This window comes from Symphodus melops (genome assembly GCF_947650265.1).
Source record: "Symphodus melops genome assembly, chromosome: 6".
In the NCBI taxonomy this organism is placed as follows: domain Eukaryota; kingdom Metazoa; phylum Chordata; class Actinopteri; order Labriformes; family Labridae; genus Symphodus; species Symphodus melops.
In genome coordinates this window covers 11526827-11548389 of record NC_136696.1, presented here as the reverse complement: position 1 = coordinate 11548389, position 21563 = coordinate 11526827, and the positions used below count along the sequence as shown (strand labels likewise).

The following is a 21563-nucleotide window of genomic DNA, read 5'->3' as shown; positions in this document are numbered from 1 at the left end:
ACATGCCGCCGCGAGCTCGCTGCTGCAGCTGTCTGGCGCGCGGCACACACCAGTGACAGTACGACTCACGCGCACGAGCACGAGGAGGAGCCGGAGGCGCGGTTTTCTTAGACCGAAAGTTTGAGCATGGGGAACGGACCTCTCAGGAACTAGACTGAAATACGGTAAGACGTTACACATTTCATGATCCAACTGTTGTTTTTCTTTGTTCATTTACGTCGCGATAACAATGACGCAGTTTCACGTCGTCCCCTTGTTTTGATGTTTGAAGCTGCGGTTTTGCTAGCTCGTAGCAGGCAGCTCTTCAACTTGGCATTATCCACAATACAGTCGAGAATAGCTTGTTCTAGCTGAGTACCTTGGTATTATTTGGTTGTTTGGTAAACTCTAACGAGATTAAATTATATTAACTAGATTAACCTGGATGATCCGTGTGTGGCCCGGTAGTAATGGTATGGTTTTAAAAACTGTCCGTGTGCGCCCTCTGGCGGTCGAGCCCGAGACATGCAAGTGATTTAGTGTCATTTTTATGCACTAGATCTGGATCTCTCTGGCGTCTTAATTGAGGTGCATATGACCTCGTGACAAGGTAAAGCCATAATGTTAACTTGTTTTTTCTCGTATCAGTAGACTACCCACATGAAAGTCAATCTATACAGTGAGTTGATCTATTATCTAGTGAAGTAACACAAAAGTCATTATTCGAAGTATTTTTCCGTCCTATTAATCCCATGTCCCATATATCCCATATGCATGTTAAATAAACCTTTGGACCCTCTGAAAGGGATTTAAAACCCCTTGGTTTGGAAACAGTGAGACAAAAAAGATGAATTCAGTCATGACACATCAGTTCTGATAACAGTCACATGACTCACTGAACACCCTGTAATTTAAAGTGAAATCATCACTGTCTCTCCTCTGAACACTGTCTGTACCTGAAAGTAGGCCCGTGATCTGCATCTTTAGAAAACAGTGTGTGTCAGATATGAACAGTGTACATAGAAAATGTTCAGGTGTAAATACTTTAAATGAGCCACTGACAATGTCTATTTAGCTTCTCTTGTGATGGTCTTGGTGCTGTGCATTGAAGGCCCTTTTTCTCACACTATGAAACACAACTACCGAGCAAAACGTCTGCTGTGTGAAGGCGTCTGTCCATATTGTCATGTTGACTCGTCATGGCAGACAGTCATCACTTTGCTGATAACACATTAACAATGGTTGATTCTTTTTCAATATATAGGTTCATACCCAGTGAAAAGCAGCTCTCATTATATATCTTCCCTCCTATGACAGGTCAAATGTTCATCTTTGAAAAGGTCTGAAGGCATACAAACAAGAAATCCTATAATTAAATAGCTTAGATGTAATACACTTAATGTACCATACAGTAAAAAAAACAAGCATGCATATCGTGCTTAATATTAGGATTTCTAATGCCGACCTCTGTTCAGACTCAAGTGTTCCTGTCTGTATAGGGAACATCGAGTCCTCTGTACTTGTCTGTTTCCAGACTCATGTCTTACCTGCTGTCCTTATAAAACCCCGTCATAATCATATGTGACCACAAGAGGGCGCTGCTCCTTTAGGAACCGCTTCCTGGAGCCCAGTGAAAGGGGGCTGTCCTTGTACAGGTCTGTGCTCCCCATTCACGCTCACAGTGTTTAGCAGTCCCCGCCGACACTCAAGCCGTGTCTCATCCTCATCAAAAACAGACTGACAGAAGGGTTAGTGAGTAATACTTTTGCCTTTTTTTTTTTTTACAGTGTGTCTCAGGGTAGTCTGACTTCTCTCGCTATATTTCGGCTGGTCTGGAAGTAGTCGTGCAAATATGGCTGCAGGGGTTTAGAAAAAAAAGAAAAGAAGAAGAAGAAGGTCGTCAAGCCAAACAAACCCGGTGGAAACTGTCGACTTGTCTGCGCAGTTTAAGCTCATGCCAGGTCGTTGTATTTCCTTGTCTGCGCAGTGAGAGTGTATGTGAGGTGTTTCCAGGGATATTTATTATTTAATTGTTTCGCTTTGTCATAACTTGGTGCTGGGCCTGTGGAAGTAAAACAATCATTGTACAGGCTGATATCACCGTGTAAAAGTCGCAACTGGATTTCGAGGTTGCACGGTGTGTCATATTTAAATCCAAAAGCGGTGTAATTGTTTTTATTATGTTGTGACATGTTATGCTTAATATGCCTCTAATGAAGACCTTCTTCCAACATTACTTACTTACATACAGAACGTGACTTTACTTTTTGGACTATGTTTTGTGTCGCGGTCAAGGTGGGAACCTGGTTAGCCCTCCCGCGTTGTTGGTCATTAGACATATGTAGGTAAAAGTCCAGGTAAAGGTCGTTCATTGTCAACCACCTGAAAGCTCGTTCATAAGACACACACATATATATAGAGCTGTAATAACAGTGTGGCAGCACGTTTGAGTGCACTTGTGATCGCAGCAGAAGAGACTTTTATAATAATAGATGTTTGTAAATGTCACAAGTGAAGGTCAGTGAAAGCTGTTTGGACGTGTCTTTCTCTAACAACATACACGTAGTAGTTATAAACAACTACGTGTACATGCAGCTTCAAAGGTGGATTCTTCTTTATTTATGTTTTTAATAATAAACAGAATATACGGTTGACTGTCAATCAGATGAGGGTGCACACCAGTGACCCCATTTCACACAGACCACGTGGGCAGGACACTTGATTTAATAGCAGGAAGAAAAAAAATGCAACCGACATATGAAGAGTGTGTGTTGGATGTTTGATGTTGAAATGTTTTATAATAGCAACAGAGGAAAAAAAGGGCTTTGTGCAAAAGGATGATGTGGCGTTTGCGGTCAGAACGCAAAGTGCATTAAGAGGAGGGGGAGTTGGCATGATTTATTATTAACGTCGGACAGTGTTTTGCGTATGCTTTAAATGGCAGATAATGGGCAATAACCCGTGCTTTACATAATTCAAACAGACGATATGTTTGTCATCTGTCAGTAGTAAACAGTCGTGTGTATGTACCGGTGTGTGAGGATTGGTGAGGACGGTGTTTTTAGCCGGTATCTAAGCGGCGCAGCGCTGCGACCTTTCCCCCAGTTTGTGCAGCACAGGGTGGATCATGTGATGAGAGGAGCGTGGGGGGAAGGGAGTGAAACACACCGCCCGGTGGATGCAAAGTGTGCAGGTGACTGTAAATACAGAAACGACGTGTCCTGCTTTCAGATTACAACATACGAATTAAATCAAAAGTAAGCTGAAAACAAACAAACATTTTTGAAGAGACGACGTCGGATTTACACAGAAACGCGTCGCTGTAATCTCACAGAACAGCAAGCCGGTGAAAATACCGATTAGCAAGCGTTGCAACGGGATGTCGACGGTAATAAGTGTGGGGAAAAACAGTTTAACAAATACATTTATGTAAGGTGGCCAATTCACATCTTTTCCAACCGATTTAATCAATTGTTTTGTATGTATGCTCTGAAGTAATAAATATTTCCTACAGCAATTGAACGCAACTGGAAATATCAGTTCCCTCATGATGCCAACAGTTTAACCATGCAGGTGTCTGTCTCATTTCACGCACACACTGCTCACCTCAACCACTAATGGCCTCATAGTTAGGAGCTTTTCTCATTATGATTATTTTGTATTTATGTGCTTTAGAACAAGGAGCTCGTGTGTGTGTTTACACATCACGTAGCTGCAGGGCAACACACAAACAGCAAACAGGAGAACACACTGCATGCTCCAACACCTCAAACATGTATTTGATCACAACGTTTTTTACCATAGCTCTTCTTCAGGTGATTATTTGCGCACAAATAGTCACCTGAAGAAGATCTCTAGTTGAAACATACTTATTTACTAAAATAAGTTCGTAGCGTCCTTTTTTTAAAAAAAAAGAATGAATCAAGGACATCATGGTGACATAGCTGGAAAATTAAATGTTTGATTATTTATCCTTTAAGGATCAATTAAATAACCTGATTTTGTCTTAAAGGGTTAAGTTGCACTATGCAGTTTCAAGGAAGAGCACAAGCAGAGCTGAGAAACTTCTGCAGAATACTTGTGGTTGGGTGGCACATACCTGAAGCCGCTTAGCTATCCTGTATGAAGTAAATGTAGGGCGAGCATGTGAAGTGTGGGCGCCCAAAGGGAGCGGCTGAGTGATTTAAAGAGAAAATCTTGTTTCTCCACTCACTCGATTTATTGATCACATTGACACAGCCCTAAAAGATATCTTACCTTTCTTTTTTTGTCATGTGTCAAACTTGTTATCAGCTCATTCAGATATCGTCTCAAATAGTCAATTTTGAACCATTTCTATATGAATAGATCATGTAGACGAGCCGGTATGTTCATTACTGAGAATATTCTGGGTGAAGAAGACTTTCAGAACGACGATCATAGCTTTGTTTGCAGAGGACAGATAACCCTGTCCCTTCTCCTCACCCCTTCCACTTATCAAATAAAAAAATGTATAGTGACGTATATAAACATGACATAGAGCCAATGTTAACAAATGCATCTTGTAAAAAAATAATAATAGTAGAGAGCTTCAAGGTTAGAGAAATGAGTTTGCAGTACAGCAGGTCTCCCTTTAGTAAAGGATGAGATGCTGCACCAGCCTAACCAGTTTAGAAACCAGTACGGTCATCCTGCAGGAACCGGATTAGTTACAATAGCAGTCAAAAAACACGTACATGAAGATAAATTATTATGAAGATCTCTTTGAACGGATCTATTCTTCAGTAACACTCAATGAAAGACGTCTGTTTAATGTTTGGATTACTCCGTGTACCTCCAAGATGGTCTGCTGTTCTGTTTTAAAGGCCTCTATGGTTACACATCAAAGAAAATGTTCATTACAGCTCAAGTTAGTACATTTAAGGACTGGAGTCATTTTGCCTTTTTAACGTCCACACCACCCCTGTGTGCAGCTCTCACTCATCCCTGACTGGTGGCAGTGTTCCTTTTTTAAATCCAATAAGAATCCTTTTCCACTCAGTGGCCGATTCCCCACAAAGACCTTAAACTTATTACATCTTTGAAATTGGATAACCTGCAGTCAGCGTATTCGAGGAATGAGGGCAGCTTACTTCAATGATCAGTGAAAGGAGGAGTTTGAAATGTTTTCGTGTCCTCAGACATCAGTACGTGTAATGTTATTTGTTTGTTGTGATTCATTCATTGTCGACGTCCATGAGCGATCAGTGTTCACCTTACTTCTAGATGAACATTAAAGACTTTTCTTACCCACAGTGACCTCGTACTGAAGCAGCCACCATGGCAGAAGCTCACCAGGCGGTGGCCTTTCAGTTCACCGTCACCCCCGATGGCATCGACCTCCAGCTGTGCCATGAGGCGCTACGCCAGATCTACCTGTCTGGCCTTCACTCCTGGAAGAAAAGGTTCATCCGCTTCAAGGTGAGAGCCGTGGAGTACAGTATGAAGAGCTTTGTCTGTTCATAAACGGAGTCAGCTGTGACCTTCCTGTCTGACGTCTTTGTAAACAGACTACTAGGCCAAAGGCACAAACACTCTGAGTCACCCATGACACGCTCACACTCACACCTACGGACCGGGTCAGGAACGCACATGATCTGGTCAAACGGTCAGGTTGACATTTCTCCCTCTCACTGTGTCTGCACCTATCTAATCAAACACTTAATGACTGTAACATTATCCCACAGTCTGCCGTAATCTGTGAACTCCTCCGCACACACTCTGTAAAACAGCATTGTGTTATAAACACTGATACACTGCAGGCTCGATGCATGCTCTACCGTTCACCTACGACACATGCTGCAGGACGACGGCACAAACATGCACCTTTGTCCAAGCTAAAGTGAGAGAGAAGCCTGTTGTTGTAGATTAAAGCAAATGTATTATTCCTTCACGGGTTTCAGTTTAGAGTTGGTAACGTTATGATGCGAGGGCCTGTTCACAGGGAGTAGTGCTGGCCTGGGCACGATTACCTTCTTTAAAAACGAAGGCAAGGAAATATACACATTTTATAATCATTTCTTTATTTCTTGATAATTTTTGATATTGATTATCCCTGACTGAACTCTGTCATTCAATTGAACTGAACGTAATACTTTATTAACACAATTAAAAACACAAATTAATGTAACCAGGGCTTAACATTAGAAATGACCCGCTGGCATGGTTGAATGATTGACAGTGATTGAGCCAGGTCACTAACTTGTTCTCAATTTCACAGAGCTTTCCTCTTACACTGGCACGCATGTCACAGTTCTAATTGTACACTCGAACACAGATTTTACAGGTTTTCTCTCATAAGAAAAGGTTTAGTTAAAACGGTTTTCAAAACCACCGAACCCCGATAAAAGACGGGCGAAAATCAGCAATCAAAGAAAAATAATCACTGGATGAGTCGAGAGTGAGAGCAGTGACGGAACACAGAACGGGGAAAAGTTCAACCACAGCTGGAGCACGCTGCTGCTACATTTCCCCTCAAAGTGAAACACTCAACACTGCCAAAGATAAAAGTCATTCACAAAGCCTCCGAAAGTCAAAATCTAAGGATGGAGAGTTTCTCACTGAGAAGAACATTTCTAGCTTCACATTAACATCAGTCAGACTCTTACAGTTATGAATAAATGAGCAAATACAAAATGTTTTTATAATCAGAGCTCAGTTAATGAAATAAACGTTTGAATCCATTGACTTTGGCATCAGAATGGTTCGAGAGTAAACTGGTGAGTGTTATTCGCTGACTCAAAAGTAACGTTCCTGGGTCGATGATCGTCAACTCAGACTTCCTGTCAACCTCTGCCGTAACGCGTGTGTTAAAACACAAACAGAATATTGTTTCGGAGAGGGGAAATGAATCTTAACATCACCACGATCAACCTCCTCTTTTCTCGAAGACGATGATTGGAGAGGCGTGAGGTTTTATTCTTTGCCTGGTTTCCTGTCTGCGGTGACCTCTGGTGACCCTTTTTATAAATTCTCCTTTTCTTGTATTTCTGCACAGAATGGGGTGATGACCGGCGTGTACCCTGGCAGCCCTGGTGGCTTCATGGTGGTGGTGGTGTCCTACATGTCCTACAATAAATATCAACAGCTGGATCCTTCTCTGGGGTTAATCGCCAAGCTGGGTCAACATGTGCCTATCAGGTAACGCCACTGAAATGGCGATGGCGAGATTTCTGTTTTGCTCTTTATTCTACAAGTTGACGGAGAAAGCCAGAAATCAGACTACCAAAATGATACAGCTAAATGACTCCATCTTGAAACAGACATGTTTCTGATGTTTTAGTTGCCTTTTGTTCCCCTGGATCTCTTCTCGGCTGCAGCCTCAGGCGTTGATACAGAAAATAGAGCAGCTTCTCCTGTTCCGTGCATCATGATTAAATTGGATGTCGGCCCAGTCTGACTGCTGCTAAATGAAATGACCCGTCTCTGTCTCCATCCACAGCCGATATATATCCGCAGACAATCAGAGAATCGTAGGAGGAGTTTTGGTGGGCACAGGCCTGTGGGTCACCATCATCATGATCATGAGGAATGTCCTGAAGGGGCTGCTGTCGTGGCACGGCTGGATGCGGGCACGGCATGGCTCTGTCTCCTGGACCACTCGGCTTTGGATGGTGAGACAATGAATGCGGTGTCTTTATTCAGCTCAGAGTGTCACAGAGCTCCTCTTGAACTTTACTCTTAAGAACCCTTCAGATATCACAATAACACTAAAGCCCCATTTCCACACAGCAGTCCGGTACGGATCGGTACAGTTTGGTTTGATTTAAGCCTGATCCCATTTGCATTTCCACAGGCACCCGTGACACTCATTTGGTAGGCGGATAATGATAGCCGCTATGTAAATAGCGTCATATGATAGCAGCTAACAGCTAACCGCTAACTAATAAATTCAACAAAGGAGAAAAACGCGGCACAATCAAAACCAACACTGGAAGACATCCAGCAGTTCATCTCCTCTGTCACTGGCCTGCGACTCTTTATTACAAAACTCAATCAAGCTTTGTTTCAGAGAAGGCTGTGTGCGGCGAGGAGAAATACAGACGTAAACAATCAGCTGTGTTACAGTCAATGGTTTAAACACGGCGAAGTTTTGTTTGCCGACGTAACACGGGAAGTGACGATTCTTTCAACCAATCAGAGGACTGCAGTGTTTAGCTCCACCTTTTCAGGTCGGCTCCACATTCTTGGCACCCCAACGGAAGGGTCCCAAAAAGTGGGACGGTACGGATCGGTTATTTGGGAATCTTTCCCGGGACCGCTCAGTGGAAACGGGGCCTAAAGCTCCGTTTCCACCGAGCTGTTCAGTTCAGTTCATCTCAGTACGGCACACATTTTGTGCCGTCGTACTTTTTGGGACCCTTCTGTTGGGGTGCCACGTATATCGATCCGACCCTGACAGGTGGAGCTAAACCCTGCAGTCCGTAGTCCTGTATGACAGCAGCATTAAAAAACAAACACAACCCCCCCATGTCTAAATACAGTCGATTGTATTTCTCCTCGCGGCACACGGCCTTCTCTGAAACAAAGCTGATTGTGTTTCGTAACAAAGATCCACATGCCAATGCACAGTGTCTCACTCGGAGGTTAATTTTCCTGATATGAAACGTCTGTAGCTCAAAACATTATGGAGTTATACCTCCTCTGCTTTCATTCACTTTCCTTTCTCCCCTCTTAAATAAAAAACAAAATCAGCAGCGGTGGTCATGTTTGAGGAGCGTACTGATCCACACCGCACCGCTTGGTGGAAATGGGGCTAAAGAATACTTTCAATCCTCTTCCTGCTCTCTCTCATCTCTTCTGCTTTTACCAGTTATTAGTCAAGGTCTTTTCTGGGAGGAAGCCCATGCTCTACAGTTTCCAGAACTCCCTGCCACGTCTACCTGTTCCCTCAGTCAAGGACACCTGCAGAAGGGTAACTTCCACTTCTCATTTCATTACTCAATGCTTCACTGATTGTTCATAACAGCCCTGGCTTTTCAACGAGAACAGATCTTTAGGTTATCACAAACACAGGAGAACATAATCATCAGCACACATCCATATCTCAGAGCCAGGGGCTTTATTTGTGAAGACAGCAAAGTTGACACTTAACTTTTCGCCTTGGGTCAAATCTTTGGAGATTCCAGTCAGACCCTAAAAAGTTTTCCCAACCAGCCTTTTGAAAAGGCACGTTAACAATTAGCTTAGTCAGTTCTGCTTTGTTTAAAAGTCCACAGGTCATCTCCTTTGTCTCCTGACTGTGTTGCCTGAAGCAGAGTCACTAAACAAACTTCCTGCCTGCATGTCATTATCTGCTATGGGGGGGGGGGGGGACAGTTTGAATGTCTAGTTTTTCTTTCCCATGTGTCATCTCCTGGTTTTAAACTAACGTCCGTTTGCTTCGCTCTTTGTGACGACGCATTATCTGTTTTTTATAGTACCTGGAGTCAGTGCGCCCACTGATGGAAGACGAGAAGTATGAGCGGATGAAGGGCCTGGCTGAAGACTTTGAGAAGAACCTGGGACCCAGACTGCAGTGGTACCTCAAACTCAAGTCCTGGTGGGCCTCCAACTATGTGAGAACCTTTCTCTTTCTCTCTCCTCAGCACACTTAGCTCACGGTTTTAATCACTCCTGGGACTTGAATCAGCTTCAGACCACTAAGGAATGCCGTGTGGCTAATGCTCTCACCCGTTGTTCTTTATCGCTCCCTCTCTTTGTGATGCACAGGTCAGCGACTGGTGGGAGGAGTATATTTACCTGCGAGGTCGTGGGCCCATCATGGTCAACAGCAACTACTATGCCATGGTAAGATGTTCCTACCTGAGTATCTACTGCAAACAGCAGCTCTTGTTGTTGTTGTTGTTGTTTTTTAAGCTGATAAATAAGCCTTTAATGAGTCTTGATTGTGAAACCAGTTGCACTGTTGGCTCTGCGTGTAAATATTCTTTGTCTCAGGAAAACTCCTCAGCGACTCTCCTGTAGTCTTGGGAATCTTTGGTTGAATCTCTAGTTTACTGCCCTCCAGGTTCAGATTAGTGACCATGGACCCAGTGAACTCGACTGTCCACCACTAAAGTGTCCGTTAGAGGAACTGTGTCGAGCACAAACCCATTGCTCCCTCTGAACGAGGAAGACAGTAGACCTGTCTGTCATTCCAGACTAGCTGGCATGAGTCATAGCTACTGCACATACTGTACTCTGGATCTGAGGTGTCTGTGCTGTGATCAAATAGATTACATAGATATCTGTGTGAGATTACCGTTCTAGCTTGACAGCAACTGTATCTTTCGTAACTTGCGCTAATGGGATCTCTGTCGTCTCCCACAAAGCAAAACGACACAGAGGCTGTTGGAGTAGTCTGGTGTCAGAGGAACACTTAGCATGCTTCAAATAGGCCATGATAGCTGCTGTGCACCCAATCCTCGACCAAACTCACAACAAACAATCTGTTCATGTGTTAGTCACATGCTACGCCGAGTATGAAAGGACAGTTTCCCCATTGAATCCAATTTGAAAGATTTTAATTTTATTTTTTCCCCCCACAGGACTTCCTGTACGTGTTCCCCACCTCCATCCAAGCCGCGAGGGCAGGTAACGCTATCCATGCTATCATGCTCTACAGGAGAAAACTGGACAGAGCCCAGATCAAACCAGTGAGTAAAGAGTTCCACTGTCTCCATTACACACCGGAAATGATTTTATTGAGCTTTGGTTAAACTGCAGACTTAGATATGAACTGCATTAAGACATGTTAGACCTAATCAAACCTCTGTCAATAGTTTTTCTTTGAAGTCTTAAATGAAAGTCGTTGAGTAAGTTGGTTATGTACAGCCCCACCTGTGATGACGTAGATACTTGATATACCTGCTGTGTCCCCAGCTCACTCTGTTTAACTCTGGAATGAGCAAGTGTGCTGCGCTTTCTGCTTCTTTTTGACGTAAACATAGTTTGTGATTACCAGCGAAAGCAGGATCACAAGCTTCGCGTGAAGGCTTCAAGCGAATAACGCTTAACAAACGCTGATGATTTTACTGACACGCTGTAGTGTCATTTCTTTCCCCGCATCTCCTTCCACTCCTCGTCCTCGTCCTTATTGACCTGCATGATGCTTTGATGCAAATTCTGTGGACATTTGCACAGTACCGTTATCCGATCTACAACACGCGGAATGAACACAGTGATCTATGACATGAACTGATCTGGTCAACATTTATACAAACTCCAATGCATGAGCTCTCTCTGTTACAGACTCACACTCAGTTGTTTCACTGTTTTGTCCCTTCGCTCTGTTGGACGCTGCGTTAGATTTACTTGCTGGCAAACAAGGTTCCTCTGTGCTCGGCTCAGTGGGAGCGGATGTTTAACACCACCCGCGTCCCTGGTTTGGAGACAGGTAAGAGGAGGGCACACCTCTGCAGTGCCCTCAGACCCTATCCTCTGACCCTTGCTATTGCCATGGCAACCGCTAGAAACCCTGACTACAGGCTCAATGTCAACAGCACAGCCCTGAACAAACCTACTCCCGATTGGAATTCTCCTACGTGTCTCTTCATGTATGTATTTGGGCATTGTGAAATTTATTTATATTTCTTTTATTCCAAATCAAAACGTCTTCGAGCAAATATCAGGGCTTTGTTGGTGGCAATGAGATGGAAGAGCACTGGTTTCTGGACCCCGCTCATGTGTCCTCTTGTGGCAGCCCTCTGAGGTCTCCTCTTCGCCTCAAGACTGCTAATCAAACCAATCCTCATCGCTCCCTCTCCTCCTCCTCCTCCTCCTCCTCCTCCTCCATGCTCGTCTCCCTGTAGGAGTGTCTGCTCCGCTGCTCTCTCGGGATATTAGTGAATTAGTTTGTCATCTCTATGTGTTTGACTCTCCCCTTTTGCTTTTCAGCTCATGCTCCTACACACTATTCCCATGTGCTCAGCCCAATACGAGTGTATGTTCAACACCAGTCGTGTGCCAGGTGTAGAAACAGGTAGAGTCTATAGCAGTGCCGCCTCCTCCACACTACTCCTGCTGTGCTTCTCCTTGGGACACACGTCCACATGTTTGACACAGAGATAATCTGACCTCCATGTATTAGTAATGCATGTGTGCTGGTCTGTGCATATTCAAGGACTGATTTGCATGTTAAGTTAAACGTAGTTCATGTGTTTGAGAAGACAAACCCGATAAAATCCATCCGATGAGATGAGAGCGACGTGTTCAGTCGAGTGTCTGCTCCATGCTGTTGGACAGATAAGACGATATTGACATCATTAATCTCCTGACTCTTTCAAAGCAGTTTGAAGCTAGCTGTCGGTGAGGCATGGGTTTAACATGTGCCGTTCAAAAGAACTAACATGACATGTCTCCCGCATGTTTTAACCCTCGGGAGTTTAATAACTCAGGACAAAGGTCTCGCTGTGTGAAGAAGTCACGTTTTAGAGATGAGAAACTTCAGACCCTGACAGATTGTAGGGCAAAACACATTTTAAAGATAAGACGAGTTGTCAGATGTTTACTTTGATTACAGTCAGCGTTGTTCGTGTGGGGCTTGTTGATGTGGGTGATGTGAAAATGGAGTGTCAGCTTGAATGAAAAGTGTTAACTCGAAAGTATTTTAGTTGCGTTATTTCCCAAAACATTTCATGAAAATAATATAGCCTTTGTTGGAGGTCCAACGCAGTTAGGTGAGTTTGACCTGGAGGTGACTGTGTTGTCTAAAGGGTTGTTGCTCGCGTAAGTATCCTCTCCTTTGTCTCGTCTATAAGGAGGACAACGTTTGTTTGAATGCCACACGTCACCAAAACAAAGTCCCAAAATGTTGTCTCAAAGAAAAGCGTGCATGTTTTTGATGCACGCTGTGGTGTTCAAACAAACTTTGCCTCCATCCATTGTACTCAGAACCACTCCCCTATTCCCAAATTACTTTCCTATTCATCTCACTTCCCTGCACCCCCCCCCCCCCACCCCCACCCACCCCCATTTCAAGCTGCATTATTTTCATGAACTGGTTCTGTCCCTTCCGTCATATGATGTCACTTTGAAGTCAGCTGCCCTTGAAATAATCAAATTGATAAGAAAGATAAAAGAGCCACGCAGAAGTGTTGTGGATATCACATCATTTTGCCACTGGGACCAATAACCTATAGCTAACACTTCTATTGTTCCCAGAGATAAAATGTTGAGTCATCCACACTTCCAGTTGAAGATTCAAAGAGAAAAAATTACCCCAAAAATGTAAATAAACTCCACCTGGTACCTCTCGAAAAACGCTCCAGTCGTCTTTCACTCTCCGTTTTTATTCTTCCCTCTTTATTTTTTCACTCTGCCGTTGGTCCCTTTTCTCCCAGACACACTGCAGCACACCAACGAGAGCAAACACATCGCCGTGTACCATAAGGGGCGTTACTACAAGGTGTGGATGTTTTATGACGGGCGGCTGCTGTTGCCACGAGAGATCGAGCAGCAGATGGAGAGGATCTTGGCCGACCAGTCGGAGCCCTTGCCAGGGGAAGAGAAACTAGCCGCTCTGACCGCAGGGGAAAGGTGGGTGACGTTACAGAAGGAGCCGCAGTGTTGATTCGTTCACACTGCTTGCAGAATGTTTTGTTACCACGTAGGGAGTAAAGATTTCTGAGCTGAGGGTCATGATGTGAGCAGATAACAGAGTAACAGATTTTTTGTTTTCATGGGTTTACCTGTGAGGGTTGTAGCGGATCCAAAAAGCAGATTTTAATGACTGAGAATGTCATCTTTAAGGCTTGTACCTCTATGATGTCCGTTATTAAATCATCTGACAGATATGCTTTAAGCTGGCAACCAAAGAAAGGGCCACTGACATCAGCCCTGAAGTTCTGTTGCTCAGGCTCTCTAGCCGAGTAAGAGGATCGTTGTGAAAATACCGAAGAGAGTGTCTGTGATTTTAAAGAAGTAGCAGAAGAGCTCACAGCCTGTTCACGCTGAGGAGAAACGTATAAACTCCGTTCATAGCTCGGCTTCTCTCTGGTATTAACTCAGATCTGACTTTGACGTTCTGCAGGACCCCGTGGGCAAACGCTCGTGAGACGTACTTTGGCCGCGGCAAGAACAAGCAGTCTCTTGACATCATCGAGAAGGCAGCTTTCGTTGTGACCCTGGATGACACGGAGCAGCGCTATGAGGAGAACAACCCCGTCAAGTCTCTGGACAGTTACGCCAAGTCTCTGCTGCACGGAAAGTGCCACGACAGGTGGGCAAGATAAACTCGCTATAAAGTCAACATTCTGCCGTTTAAGAGTCGCCGACACAGCAGCATCCATTAAGTCACTGAAAGCATTTCTTCTTTGTTTTTTCCTTCAGGTGGTTCGATAAATCTTTTAACCTGATTGTATTTAAGAATGGTACTATGGGATTGAATGCTGAGCACTCCTGGGCTGATGCTCCCATCATTGGACATCTGTGGGAGGTATGTCACTGTAGTTTTTTTATCAGCTCGTCTCTCTTTCAGTGATAAATAAAGATATGTTTACCTTATTGATGATCACTGTTTATGTCTGACTGTTCAACAGTATAAACCGGGGGTCAAATTATTTATATGGTGAATTCTATTTAATTCATTGTTTTCTTAAAAGAAATGACAATCAGTGACACACACACACACACACACACACACACATACACACACCACAGAACGGTGTGTGAGCAGTGCTGCAGAGTGAAGTGTGAAGCATTGTCCCAGTTATTTCCTCCTAAGCCTGTTGCATACAAAAAGGCTGCGCTTTTTTGTAATCCTGTACTGTACCCATGATGTGGCTACAGAATACATAACGACAGACGTCGTACTTACTTAACCTGAAAACTGGCATTAATTCGTAAAAAATCGCTGCACGTGTGAGAGAGAGCTGATCAATGGAGGCCTCTCTAACTGTGTGCACAGATAAACAATACAATGCTCATCCTTGCTGCCAGTTTAGGAAACCGTCCCAAAGGTTGAAGATTTGTGAACACTGATTTGCAAACCGGCGGGTACGGAAAAGCCTTTTTATTTTTTGCATAACTGAGCCGTCAAAGGCTCCCTGCAACACAACAAAACTCTCATTCTATAGTTTCCCTTTTGACTTTGTTAAGTCAACAGTTGGGTCTCGTGTGCTGAGTTATGCTATCAAGACGCAGGAAAACCAAGAGATTAGAGTCACATCTTCACTTGACTCTTGCTATTGCCATGGCAACCGCATCAAAGGTCTGCTGTCTGTACGTTCATTCCTCAAGTTAAATCTCGACTCTGCTTTGCAGCATGTTCTGTCCATGGACCCCGTTAAGCTGGGATACACTGAGGAAGGTCACTGCCGCGGAGAGCCCCACCCCAACCTGCCAGGTCCTCAGAGGCTGCAGTGGGAGATTCCTGCTGAGGTAAGAGCCGGACGAGGCGTTCATAAAGACTGTAGTTCTGCAGCACGTTTTCTCACCATTGGAGCAGTAAGTGTTTACATCTGCTTTAAGTAGATTCATTTGAATAATGAGAGAACAGCCAGCCATCATAAAGAGGAGGGAGACTAGTTTCATACTGGGTTAACTGCACACATTTTCAGGCACTCACAACACTGCTGTATTGTCAGTACCAGTATTGGTTGATTGAAGATCTTACATTTGTGGCGATCAGCTTCCCTCTGCTGGCAGCTGGAAGTACATGCACCACTGTTAAAATGAACAACGTTAATAAAACTCTGGATATTGAATATTTGTGAAATAAGTCTCAGGAGTGCTGATTCCGCTAATAATACAGTATATTTTATTTATTTTGAGCTCTATAAATAAACATTGTTGTTTATAAATCTTATGCCGGCCATGCTATGCTGCATCTGCTCCGTCTAAAATACGACTCTCTCTCTCTCTCTCTCTTTTAGTGCCAGGATGCCATCGAGAGCTCTCTGACAGTCGCCAGGACTCTGGCTGATGATGTGGACTCTCACATTTTCCCCTTCAATGAATTTGGGAAGGGTCTGATTAAGAAGTGCCGCACCAGTCCCGATGCCTTCATCCAGATCGCCCTCCAGCTGGCCCATTACAGGGTAAATGCATACATGTCACTGGTTTCTCAGTCCAACTCTATTTTTTAACATCACATCATTGTGCATTTATTTATTTGTCTTCAGTGATTTTTGCCTTAAACTATATATCACTGAAACAGTTCAGCTGCATCCCTCCAACTCCAGCAGAGGGCACTCACAGCTCGCAAACATAACTATTGCTTCTGACTTTCAGTGGATCATTTATGAACACTTTTGTCTGACGTGGTTGAAAGATGTATTTTGCAGTTAATTTTATAGACGCATTAAACAGCAGTAGCTCGTGTAATCAGACATCTCTATGAACTTTACACCTGCTGCTTATTAGCTTTAACTCTGAAGAAATCGTTTATCACTATTCTGACTTTCTAACCCGTACCGTCTCTTAACAGGACAAAGGGAAGTTCTGCCTGACATACGAAGCCTCCATGACGCGCTTGTTCCGCGAGGGCCGAACAGAAACGGTGCGCTCCTGCACCATGGAGACTTGTGCCTTTGTTCGCGCCATGCTCAGAAACGAGACAGTAAGGCTACACAGAAGCGACACATCAGCACGACTCTTAGTCACAGATTGTAAATCCAGGGTGTGGATCATGCTTGTCAGTTGTTTAACGCATGTTTTTTTTTTTTTTTTGTCTCGTCAGAGAGACGAGTGTCTGAAGTTGCTCAAGCAGGCAGCAGATAAGCACCAAAACATGTACCGTCTGGCTATGACGGGAGAGGGCATCGACCGCCACCTTTTCTGCCTCTATGTGGTGTCCAAATACCTGGGAGAAGACTCCGCTTTCCTCAAGGAGGTACGAGTTGTTGTTACAAGTTGTGGATTTGACGACTTCTACTTACTTACATATGGAAATGACAGCTATACTGTATGTGATTAGATTGTGAATGGAGAAGGGGTCGTAATAAATACGTTTATACTTCTTACTACTCCTTTTCGGACATGTTACTTATATATATATATATATATATATATATATATTTTTTTTTATTATTATTATTATTTTTATTTTTATTATTATTATTTTGTTGTCCTCACATGTTCGAAATAAAACAATAAAAAAACAATGATAAATGACCTGTATGTGCAAATGGTTGTGCACATATTAAGCAGCCGTGGATGAATTATTGAAACGCAGCTCATCACTGTGTTACCCAACTCATCTCCTCACTCCTTCCATCAATAAGTGTCTGCGTGTGCTGAGTCAGTTTGCATTGACCAGTGACTTGATTGTATGTGGTGTCTTTGTCTTTAGGTCCTGTCTGAGCCGTGGAGGCTGTCCACCAGTCAGACCCCTCTGCAGCAGCTTGAGCTTTTTGATCTTGTCAAACATCCCGAGTATGTGTCCTCTGGAGGTGGATTTGGTCCTGTAAGTTATTCATCACCTTAGCCTATGTTGCATAACTGCAGTTAAAAAAAACCCATCTACATCATTAATTAGGAAATAAAACACCTACACAACATGTAGACTAAATCTCAGCCTAATCTCCCTTCTTCTGTCTCTTAGGTTGCCGATGATGGCTACGGGGTCTCCTACATCATTGTTGGAGAGAACCTCATCAACTTCCACATCTCCAGCAAACATTCAAGCCCAGAAACCGTAAGTTCACTCGTTTTATTTTTTTACAATGGAAATTCTTTAAAGGCATTACTTCATGAAAAGACACTTCAAAAGTCTTCTTTCTCCATTCTGTTTCATGTCAGGACTCCCACCGTTTTGGCGGCAACATCAAACAGGCCATGCTGGATATTCTGGCCCTCTTCCAGCTCGACAAGAAAACCATCTAAGTGTCTATTAAACACTACATTGTTTTTAGAAAAAACATGTATTCTTCCTGAAGTTTGTACAGAATCAAATGTTGGATTTAGAATTATTTTCTAAGTTAATTGATGTTCCTGACGGAGAATTGAAAGGTAGAAAGGAACCATTTCTGTCTATATGTGTGAGAGGCGTTTGTATGTATCGTATACATCGGCAAGGTGAGATTCAGGTGGTGTTTTGGTCCAGGTAGTGCACAGATCAAAGTATTTATTTCCTAGACTGTACGCACCAGTGCCTTAGTGACCACTAATGTAAAAAAAAAAAGGGCAGAAAGGGAGGACTAAAAGTAGAGCTGCTGTAGTCTGAGATCAAACCTTTGTTACCACAGAGAATGACATTTCAGCTGAAGAGTTGTAAAGTAGCATCATCTAATATTTGAATCTCGTTTTTTAGGTTGAGAGATGGTGCAATATTTGTACTAGTTATTGAACACTTAGCTGTCTCCTAATCATTTAAATATTGAGTTTTCATTTTTCTCTGGTATTCTCAATGGCAGCACCTGAGTCATGTGCAACCGGCCAAAGGAGCAGACTTGCATGTTGCTTGGTGTCCATTCATTTCACATGGTTTAGTTGAAGTGGTCTGAGATGCACATCTGAACAGAATACAGTAATCATTTACCTACAGACGCAAAACACACATCAGATATTAACCTTTTTCTGTCCTGAGTCCAGCACAGATTAAAGGGAACTGTTGATACCATCTCATCCATAGACATTCATTTCTTTCTTTCTTTTTTTTTTCTCTAAAGTGTGCAGCCATGTTTGTTTGTTTTTGAGCTGCAATGATTTCATGAGGTGGTGACAGGTTATGTTTGTGTGTTTGTTCTTTTCATACTCAGGTTTTACTCACATAGTCTAGTATTCTGGTTTCAGCATTTAAAGGTTATGCTTATGATGTAGTAAAATATGACAACCAGGTAGCAGGTAGTATAACAGTGAGTTTGCTGCAGAGGTGAGGGGTCGGTAAGGTACGGTGTGTGTCTGGGGGGAATCTCACTTGTACAGTGTTTGAATGAATGTGCAAAAACCAACAAATTTTTTTTTTCAGCTTCTTGTAATAGAAAAAGGAAAATTGACTGTACTTGACTGTACTCTGTCTTACACTCCATAACTGGCTCCTCAGTCCAAGCTAATCAATACCTAACAATCTTGGTCGTCTTTTGTCAACTCCACATGGATGTAAACTTTAATGAGCTAATTGTAAATTTGTCAGTATAATGGTGTTGCAGCTGTAAAGATGAGAAGCATAATTGCCTACTAGCTTATAAAGTCTCTTCAGTCCAGTAAGGATGTCATTGTTTCTCTTGGGGTATTATGCTTAGGAAGTGCCGATATAGAGGGGCTTGCATTTCTGTTATGTATATGGGGTCAGTTCATCATATTATTTATTGTTCTCTGCCTTGTTTTAACATGTTTATCCACAAAACAGCAACGCAGAATGCGAAGCAATTAATTCAAGCTTTGGCTGATTGAAATGAAACAGGCAAAATGCTTTCATTTATTTTCAACATGACAGTTCTATTTATCACAGACCTTGCCAGTATGTTGTAGTTGTATGACTTTTTATCTCGGTAGACCTCAAGTTTACGATGCTGCATGTTTTTTGAAGATTAAGCAGTATATGTTTGCCTTTAATTTAAGAAGTGTAAAAGGACAAACAGCTGATATACCAAAACATGTTTTAACAATAAAATGAATGTCTGACAGCTGTATCCCTTTGTGCGTCTGCTCTTTTATAACATTCTTCTATTCAAATATGCACTTGATGTGGACAAGACTAATATAAAGAGAAATGGACAGAAGGTTGTTGGTTTGAAACCTCAGGTTTCTGCTGCTTAAGTCCTGAGATGTGCTGGCTTCTGGGTTTTTCTTGGTGTGTTGGACATTTTCTTCACAGTCTTTTTGTGTGGAGTTTGCATGTTTTCCCTTTCCGTGGATGATTCCCTCTGGGTACTCTGCCTTCCTCCCACAGTTCAAAGACATCATTGTTGGTTTATGGGAGATTCTTGCTACCAGGAGGTCTAGAGGGTATACAAAGGTGTACCCTGCCTTTTGCACAATGGCTCCAGCCCCCCCATGACCCCAGACAGGATAAGCATTATAATGGATGGATGGACCATCTTAGGCTAGCCTATTAGCATGCTAAAATATGTCTTTTAACCAAGGCTACAGGAAATGGAAATTATGACATGATGATGTGGCTAGATTAAATGTGATAACGAAAGGTGTAATAATCTATCCTGATGGAAGCAGAGTATGTTTCCACTTTACCCTGTAGTTGTCCAGACCTTGAACAAAATATATTTTTTAACCAAATGCTGGCACTTTTGGCAAAAAGCAGCAGATCAGAGTTCTATGAAGTCATACTGTGGGCAAGAGTGATTTCTATACTAAATTTACTGCTATTGAACTAACAGTTGTTTAGATGTAAGATTTCAGTTACATTGCAAGCATGGATAACTTGCCACTTACTTGCCTTGATGACCCATCTTCTTTAACCATAAGTTCAGTAAATTAAAACCTTCATCATCGACAACCAGTGAGGCAAAAAAAAGGTCATGTACTTCACACCATCATCATAGTTTAGCGCCTGCTTATTTTGGATATTAATCCATCAGCTGCATCATAAGGTTATACTGCGGTCATAGCTTTACCAGCTTTTCTTCGGTACTATAATTTTAAATCTCTTGAAACCGGTGAAAATCGAAGGGAAGTTGTAGCTTGCCTTGTAGCCAGGTGGTTGGCAGCAACCCAGGCCAGATCCGCTTCTGAGGGTGATAGAACGCCCCCCCCCCCCCCCACTGGTGCTGCTTGGAGGGGTATTCAACTAATAGCTTCAATTAAACAGGAAGACGTTTAAAGTCATGGTTGAGGTGACAAATATCCAAGGAGGGCCCTCTAGTTCTCTCTCTCTCTCTCACACAAATACACCTCCACAAGGGTACGCCCGCCCTGTCACCCTGCCCTCGGCTTCCGATAGCAGGCTAACATTTCAATACTACATTCCCAAGGTCTGCTCTCTCCTAATCCACTCTTAGAACCTGTAGTTTGGTCACTTCAGAAAAAATATCTCCATCAAAGCCAGTCCTTTATTAGTTTCTTTTTAAATCATCAAGTGTGTTTTTAGGTTCTGTGAAAAGCTTTTTGATTAGTTTTTACATAAAGACACAATATAGTGTCATCAGACTTTACCAGACTGGCTTCAGGACAACAAGCTTTCAAAATGTACTCCTAATTGGCAAGCTGGAAAACCCATTCACTCAAGAGCAGACACTGAAACCTAAAACCTTGACTTGCACTTTCTAAAAGTAGACTTTGGGATAGATCAACGGCCTCTGCTTGTCACCAGTTTAATTCATGTGCCACTAGCTCCACAACAATCTCAAAGAAAAGACAGAAGCCAGTGTCGACTCTACTTCTCTTTTTTACTCATGTATCGTTCACACAGAAGTAGGGATGCATCCCATTTTGTCTGGTGGTAATCATTGGGAGATGTTAACAGTGGAGCAAACATTGTTTTTATTACAGCTACTGTATTCGGATCATTGGTGTCATTCTTGATTCAGGTTTTGGCAGGACAATTTGTTTTTCCTGCATTGCTGGGCTGCTTACGTAAGGCCCTGTTATGCCCTAAACTAATTGGATTAAATGTTGATTTACCGATTGGGAAAAAACAATTGGACTGCTGTGTCCTGAAGCTAAATGTTAGTTTGAGCCAGGGTGTC

General features: G+C 42.9%; 1 protein-coding gene across 4 annotated transcripts; it reads left to right on the top strand.

Annotated features, from left to right (window-relative positions):
• The first annotated feature begins 74 nt into the window (after positions 1-74).
• cpt1ab (carnitine palmitoyltransferase 1Ab (liver)) lies at positions 75-19550 on the top strand. Of its 4 annotated transcripts, none has more exons than XM_079346152.1 (19): positions 75-164; positions 5254-5418; positions 6995-7137; positions 7439-7610; positions 8810-8911; positions 9417-9554; positions 9709-9786; positions 10527-10634; positions 11875-11959; positions 13320-13515; positions 14009-14197; positions 14308-14413; positions 15241-15357; positions 15852-16016; positions 16406-16537; positions 16658-16810; positions 17270-17383; positions 17522-17614; positions 17719-19550. In XM_079346152.1, the coding sequence occupies exons 2-19, from the start codon at positions 5278-5280 to the stop codon at positions 17800-17802; spliced, it is 2316 nt and encodes a 771-aa protein (XP_079202278.1). In that variant the 5' UTR covers positions 75-164; positions 5254-5277; the 3' UTR covers positions 17803-19550. The 4 variants fall into 4 exon arrangements, with proteins under 4 accessions (XP_079202278.1, XP_079202275.1, XP_079202276.1 ...); XM_079346149.1 differs by lacking the exon at positions 11875-11959 and adding an exon at positions 11287-11374; XM_079346150.1 differs by lacking the exons at positions 75-164; positions 11875-11959 and adding exons at positions 1598-1727; positions 11287-11374.
• Positions 19551-21563: the final 2013 nt, after the last annotated feature.

Bases quoted from the DNA above. Each gene is read 5' to 3' on its own strand.
- cpt1ab (XM_079346149.1), top strand. From the start codon at position 5,278: ATGGCAGAAGCTCACCAGGCGGTGGCCTTTCAGTTCACCGTCACCCCC. The intron at 7,611-8,809 runs GTGAGACAATGA...TGCTTTTACCAG, and splicing joins GGACCACTCGGCTTTGGATG to TTATTAGTCAAGGTCTTTTC. The intron at 17,615-17,718 runs GTAAGTTCACTC...GTTTCATGTCAG, and splicing joins AACATTCAAGCCCAGAAACC to GACTCCCACCGTTTTGGCGG.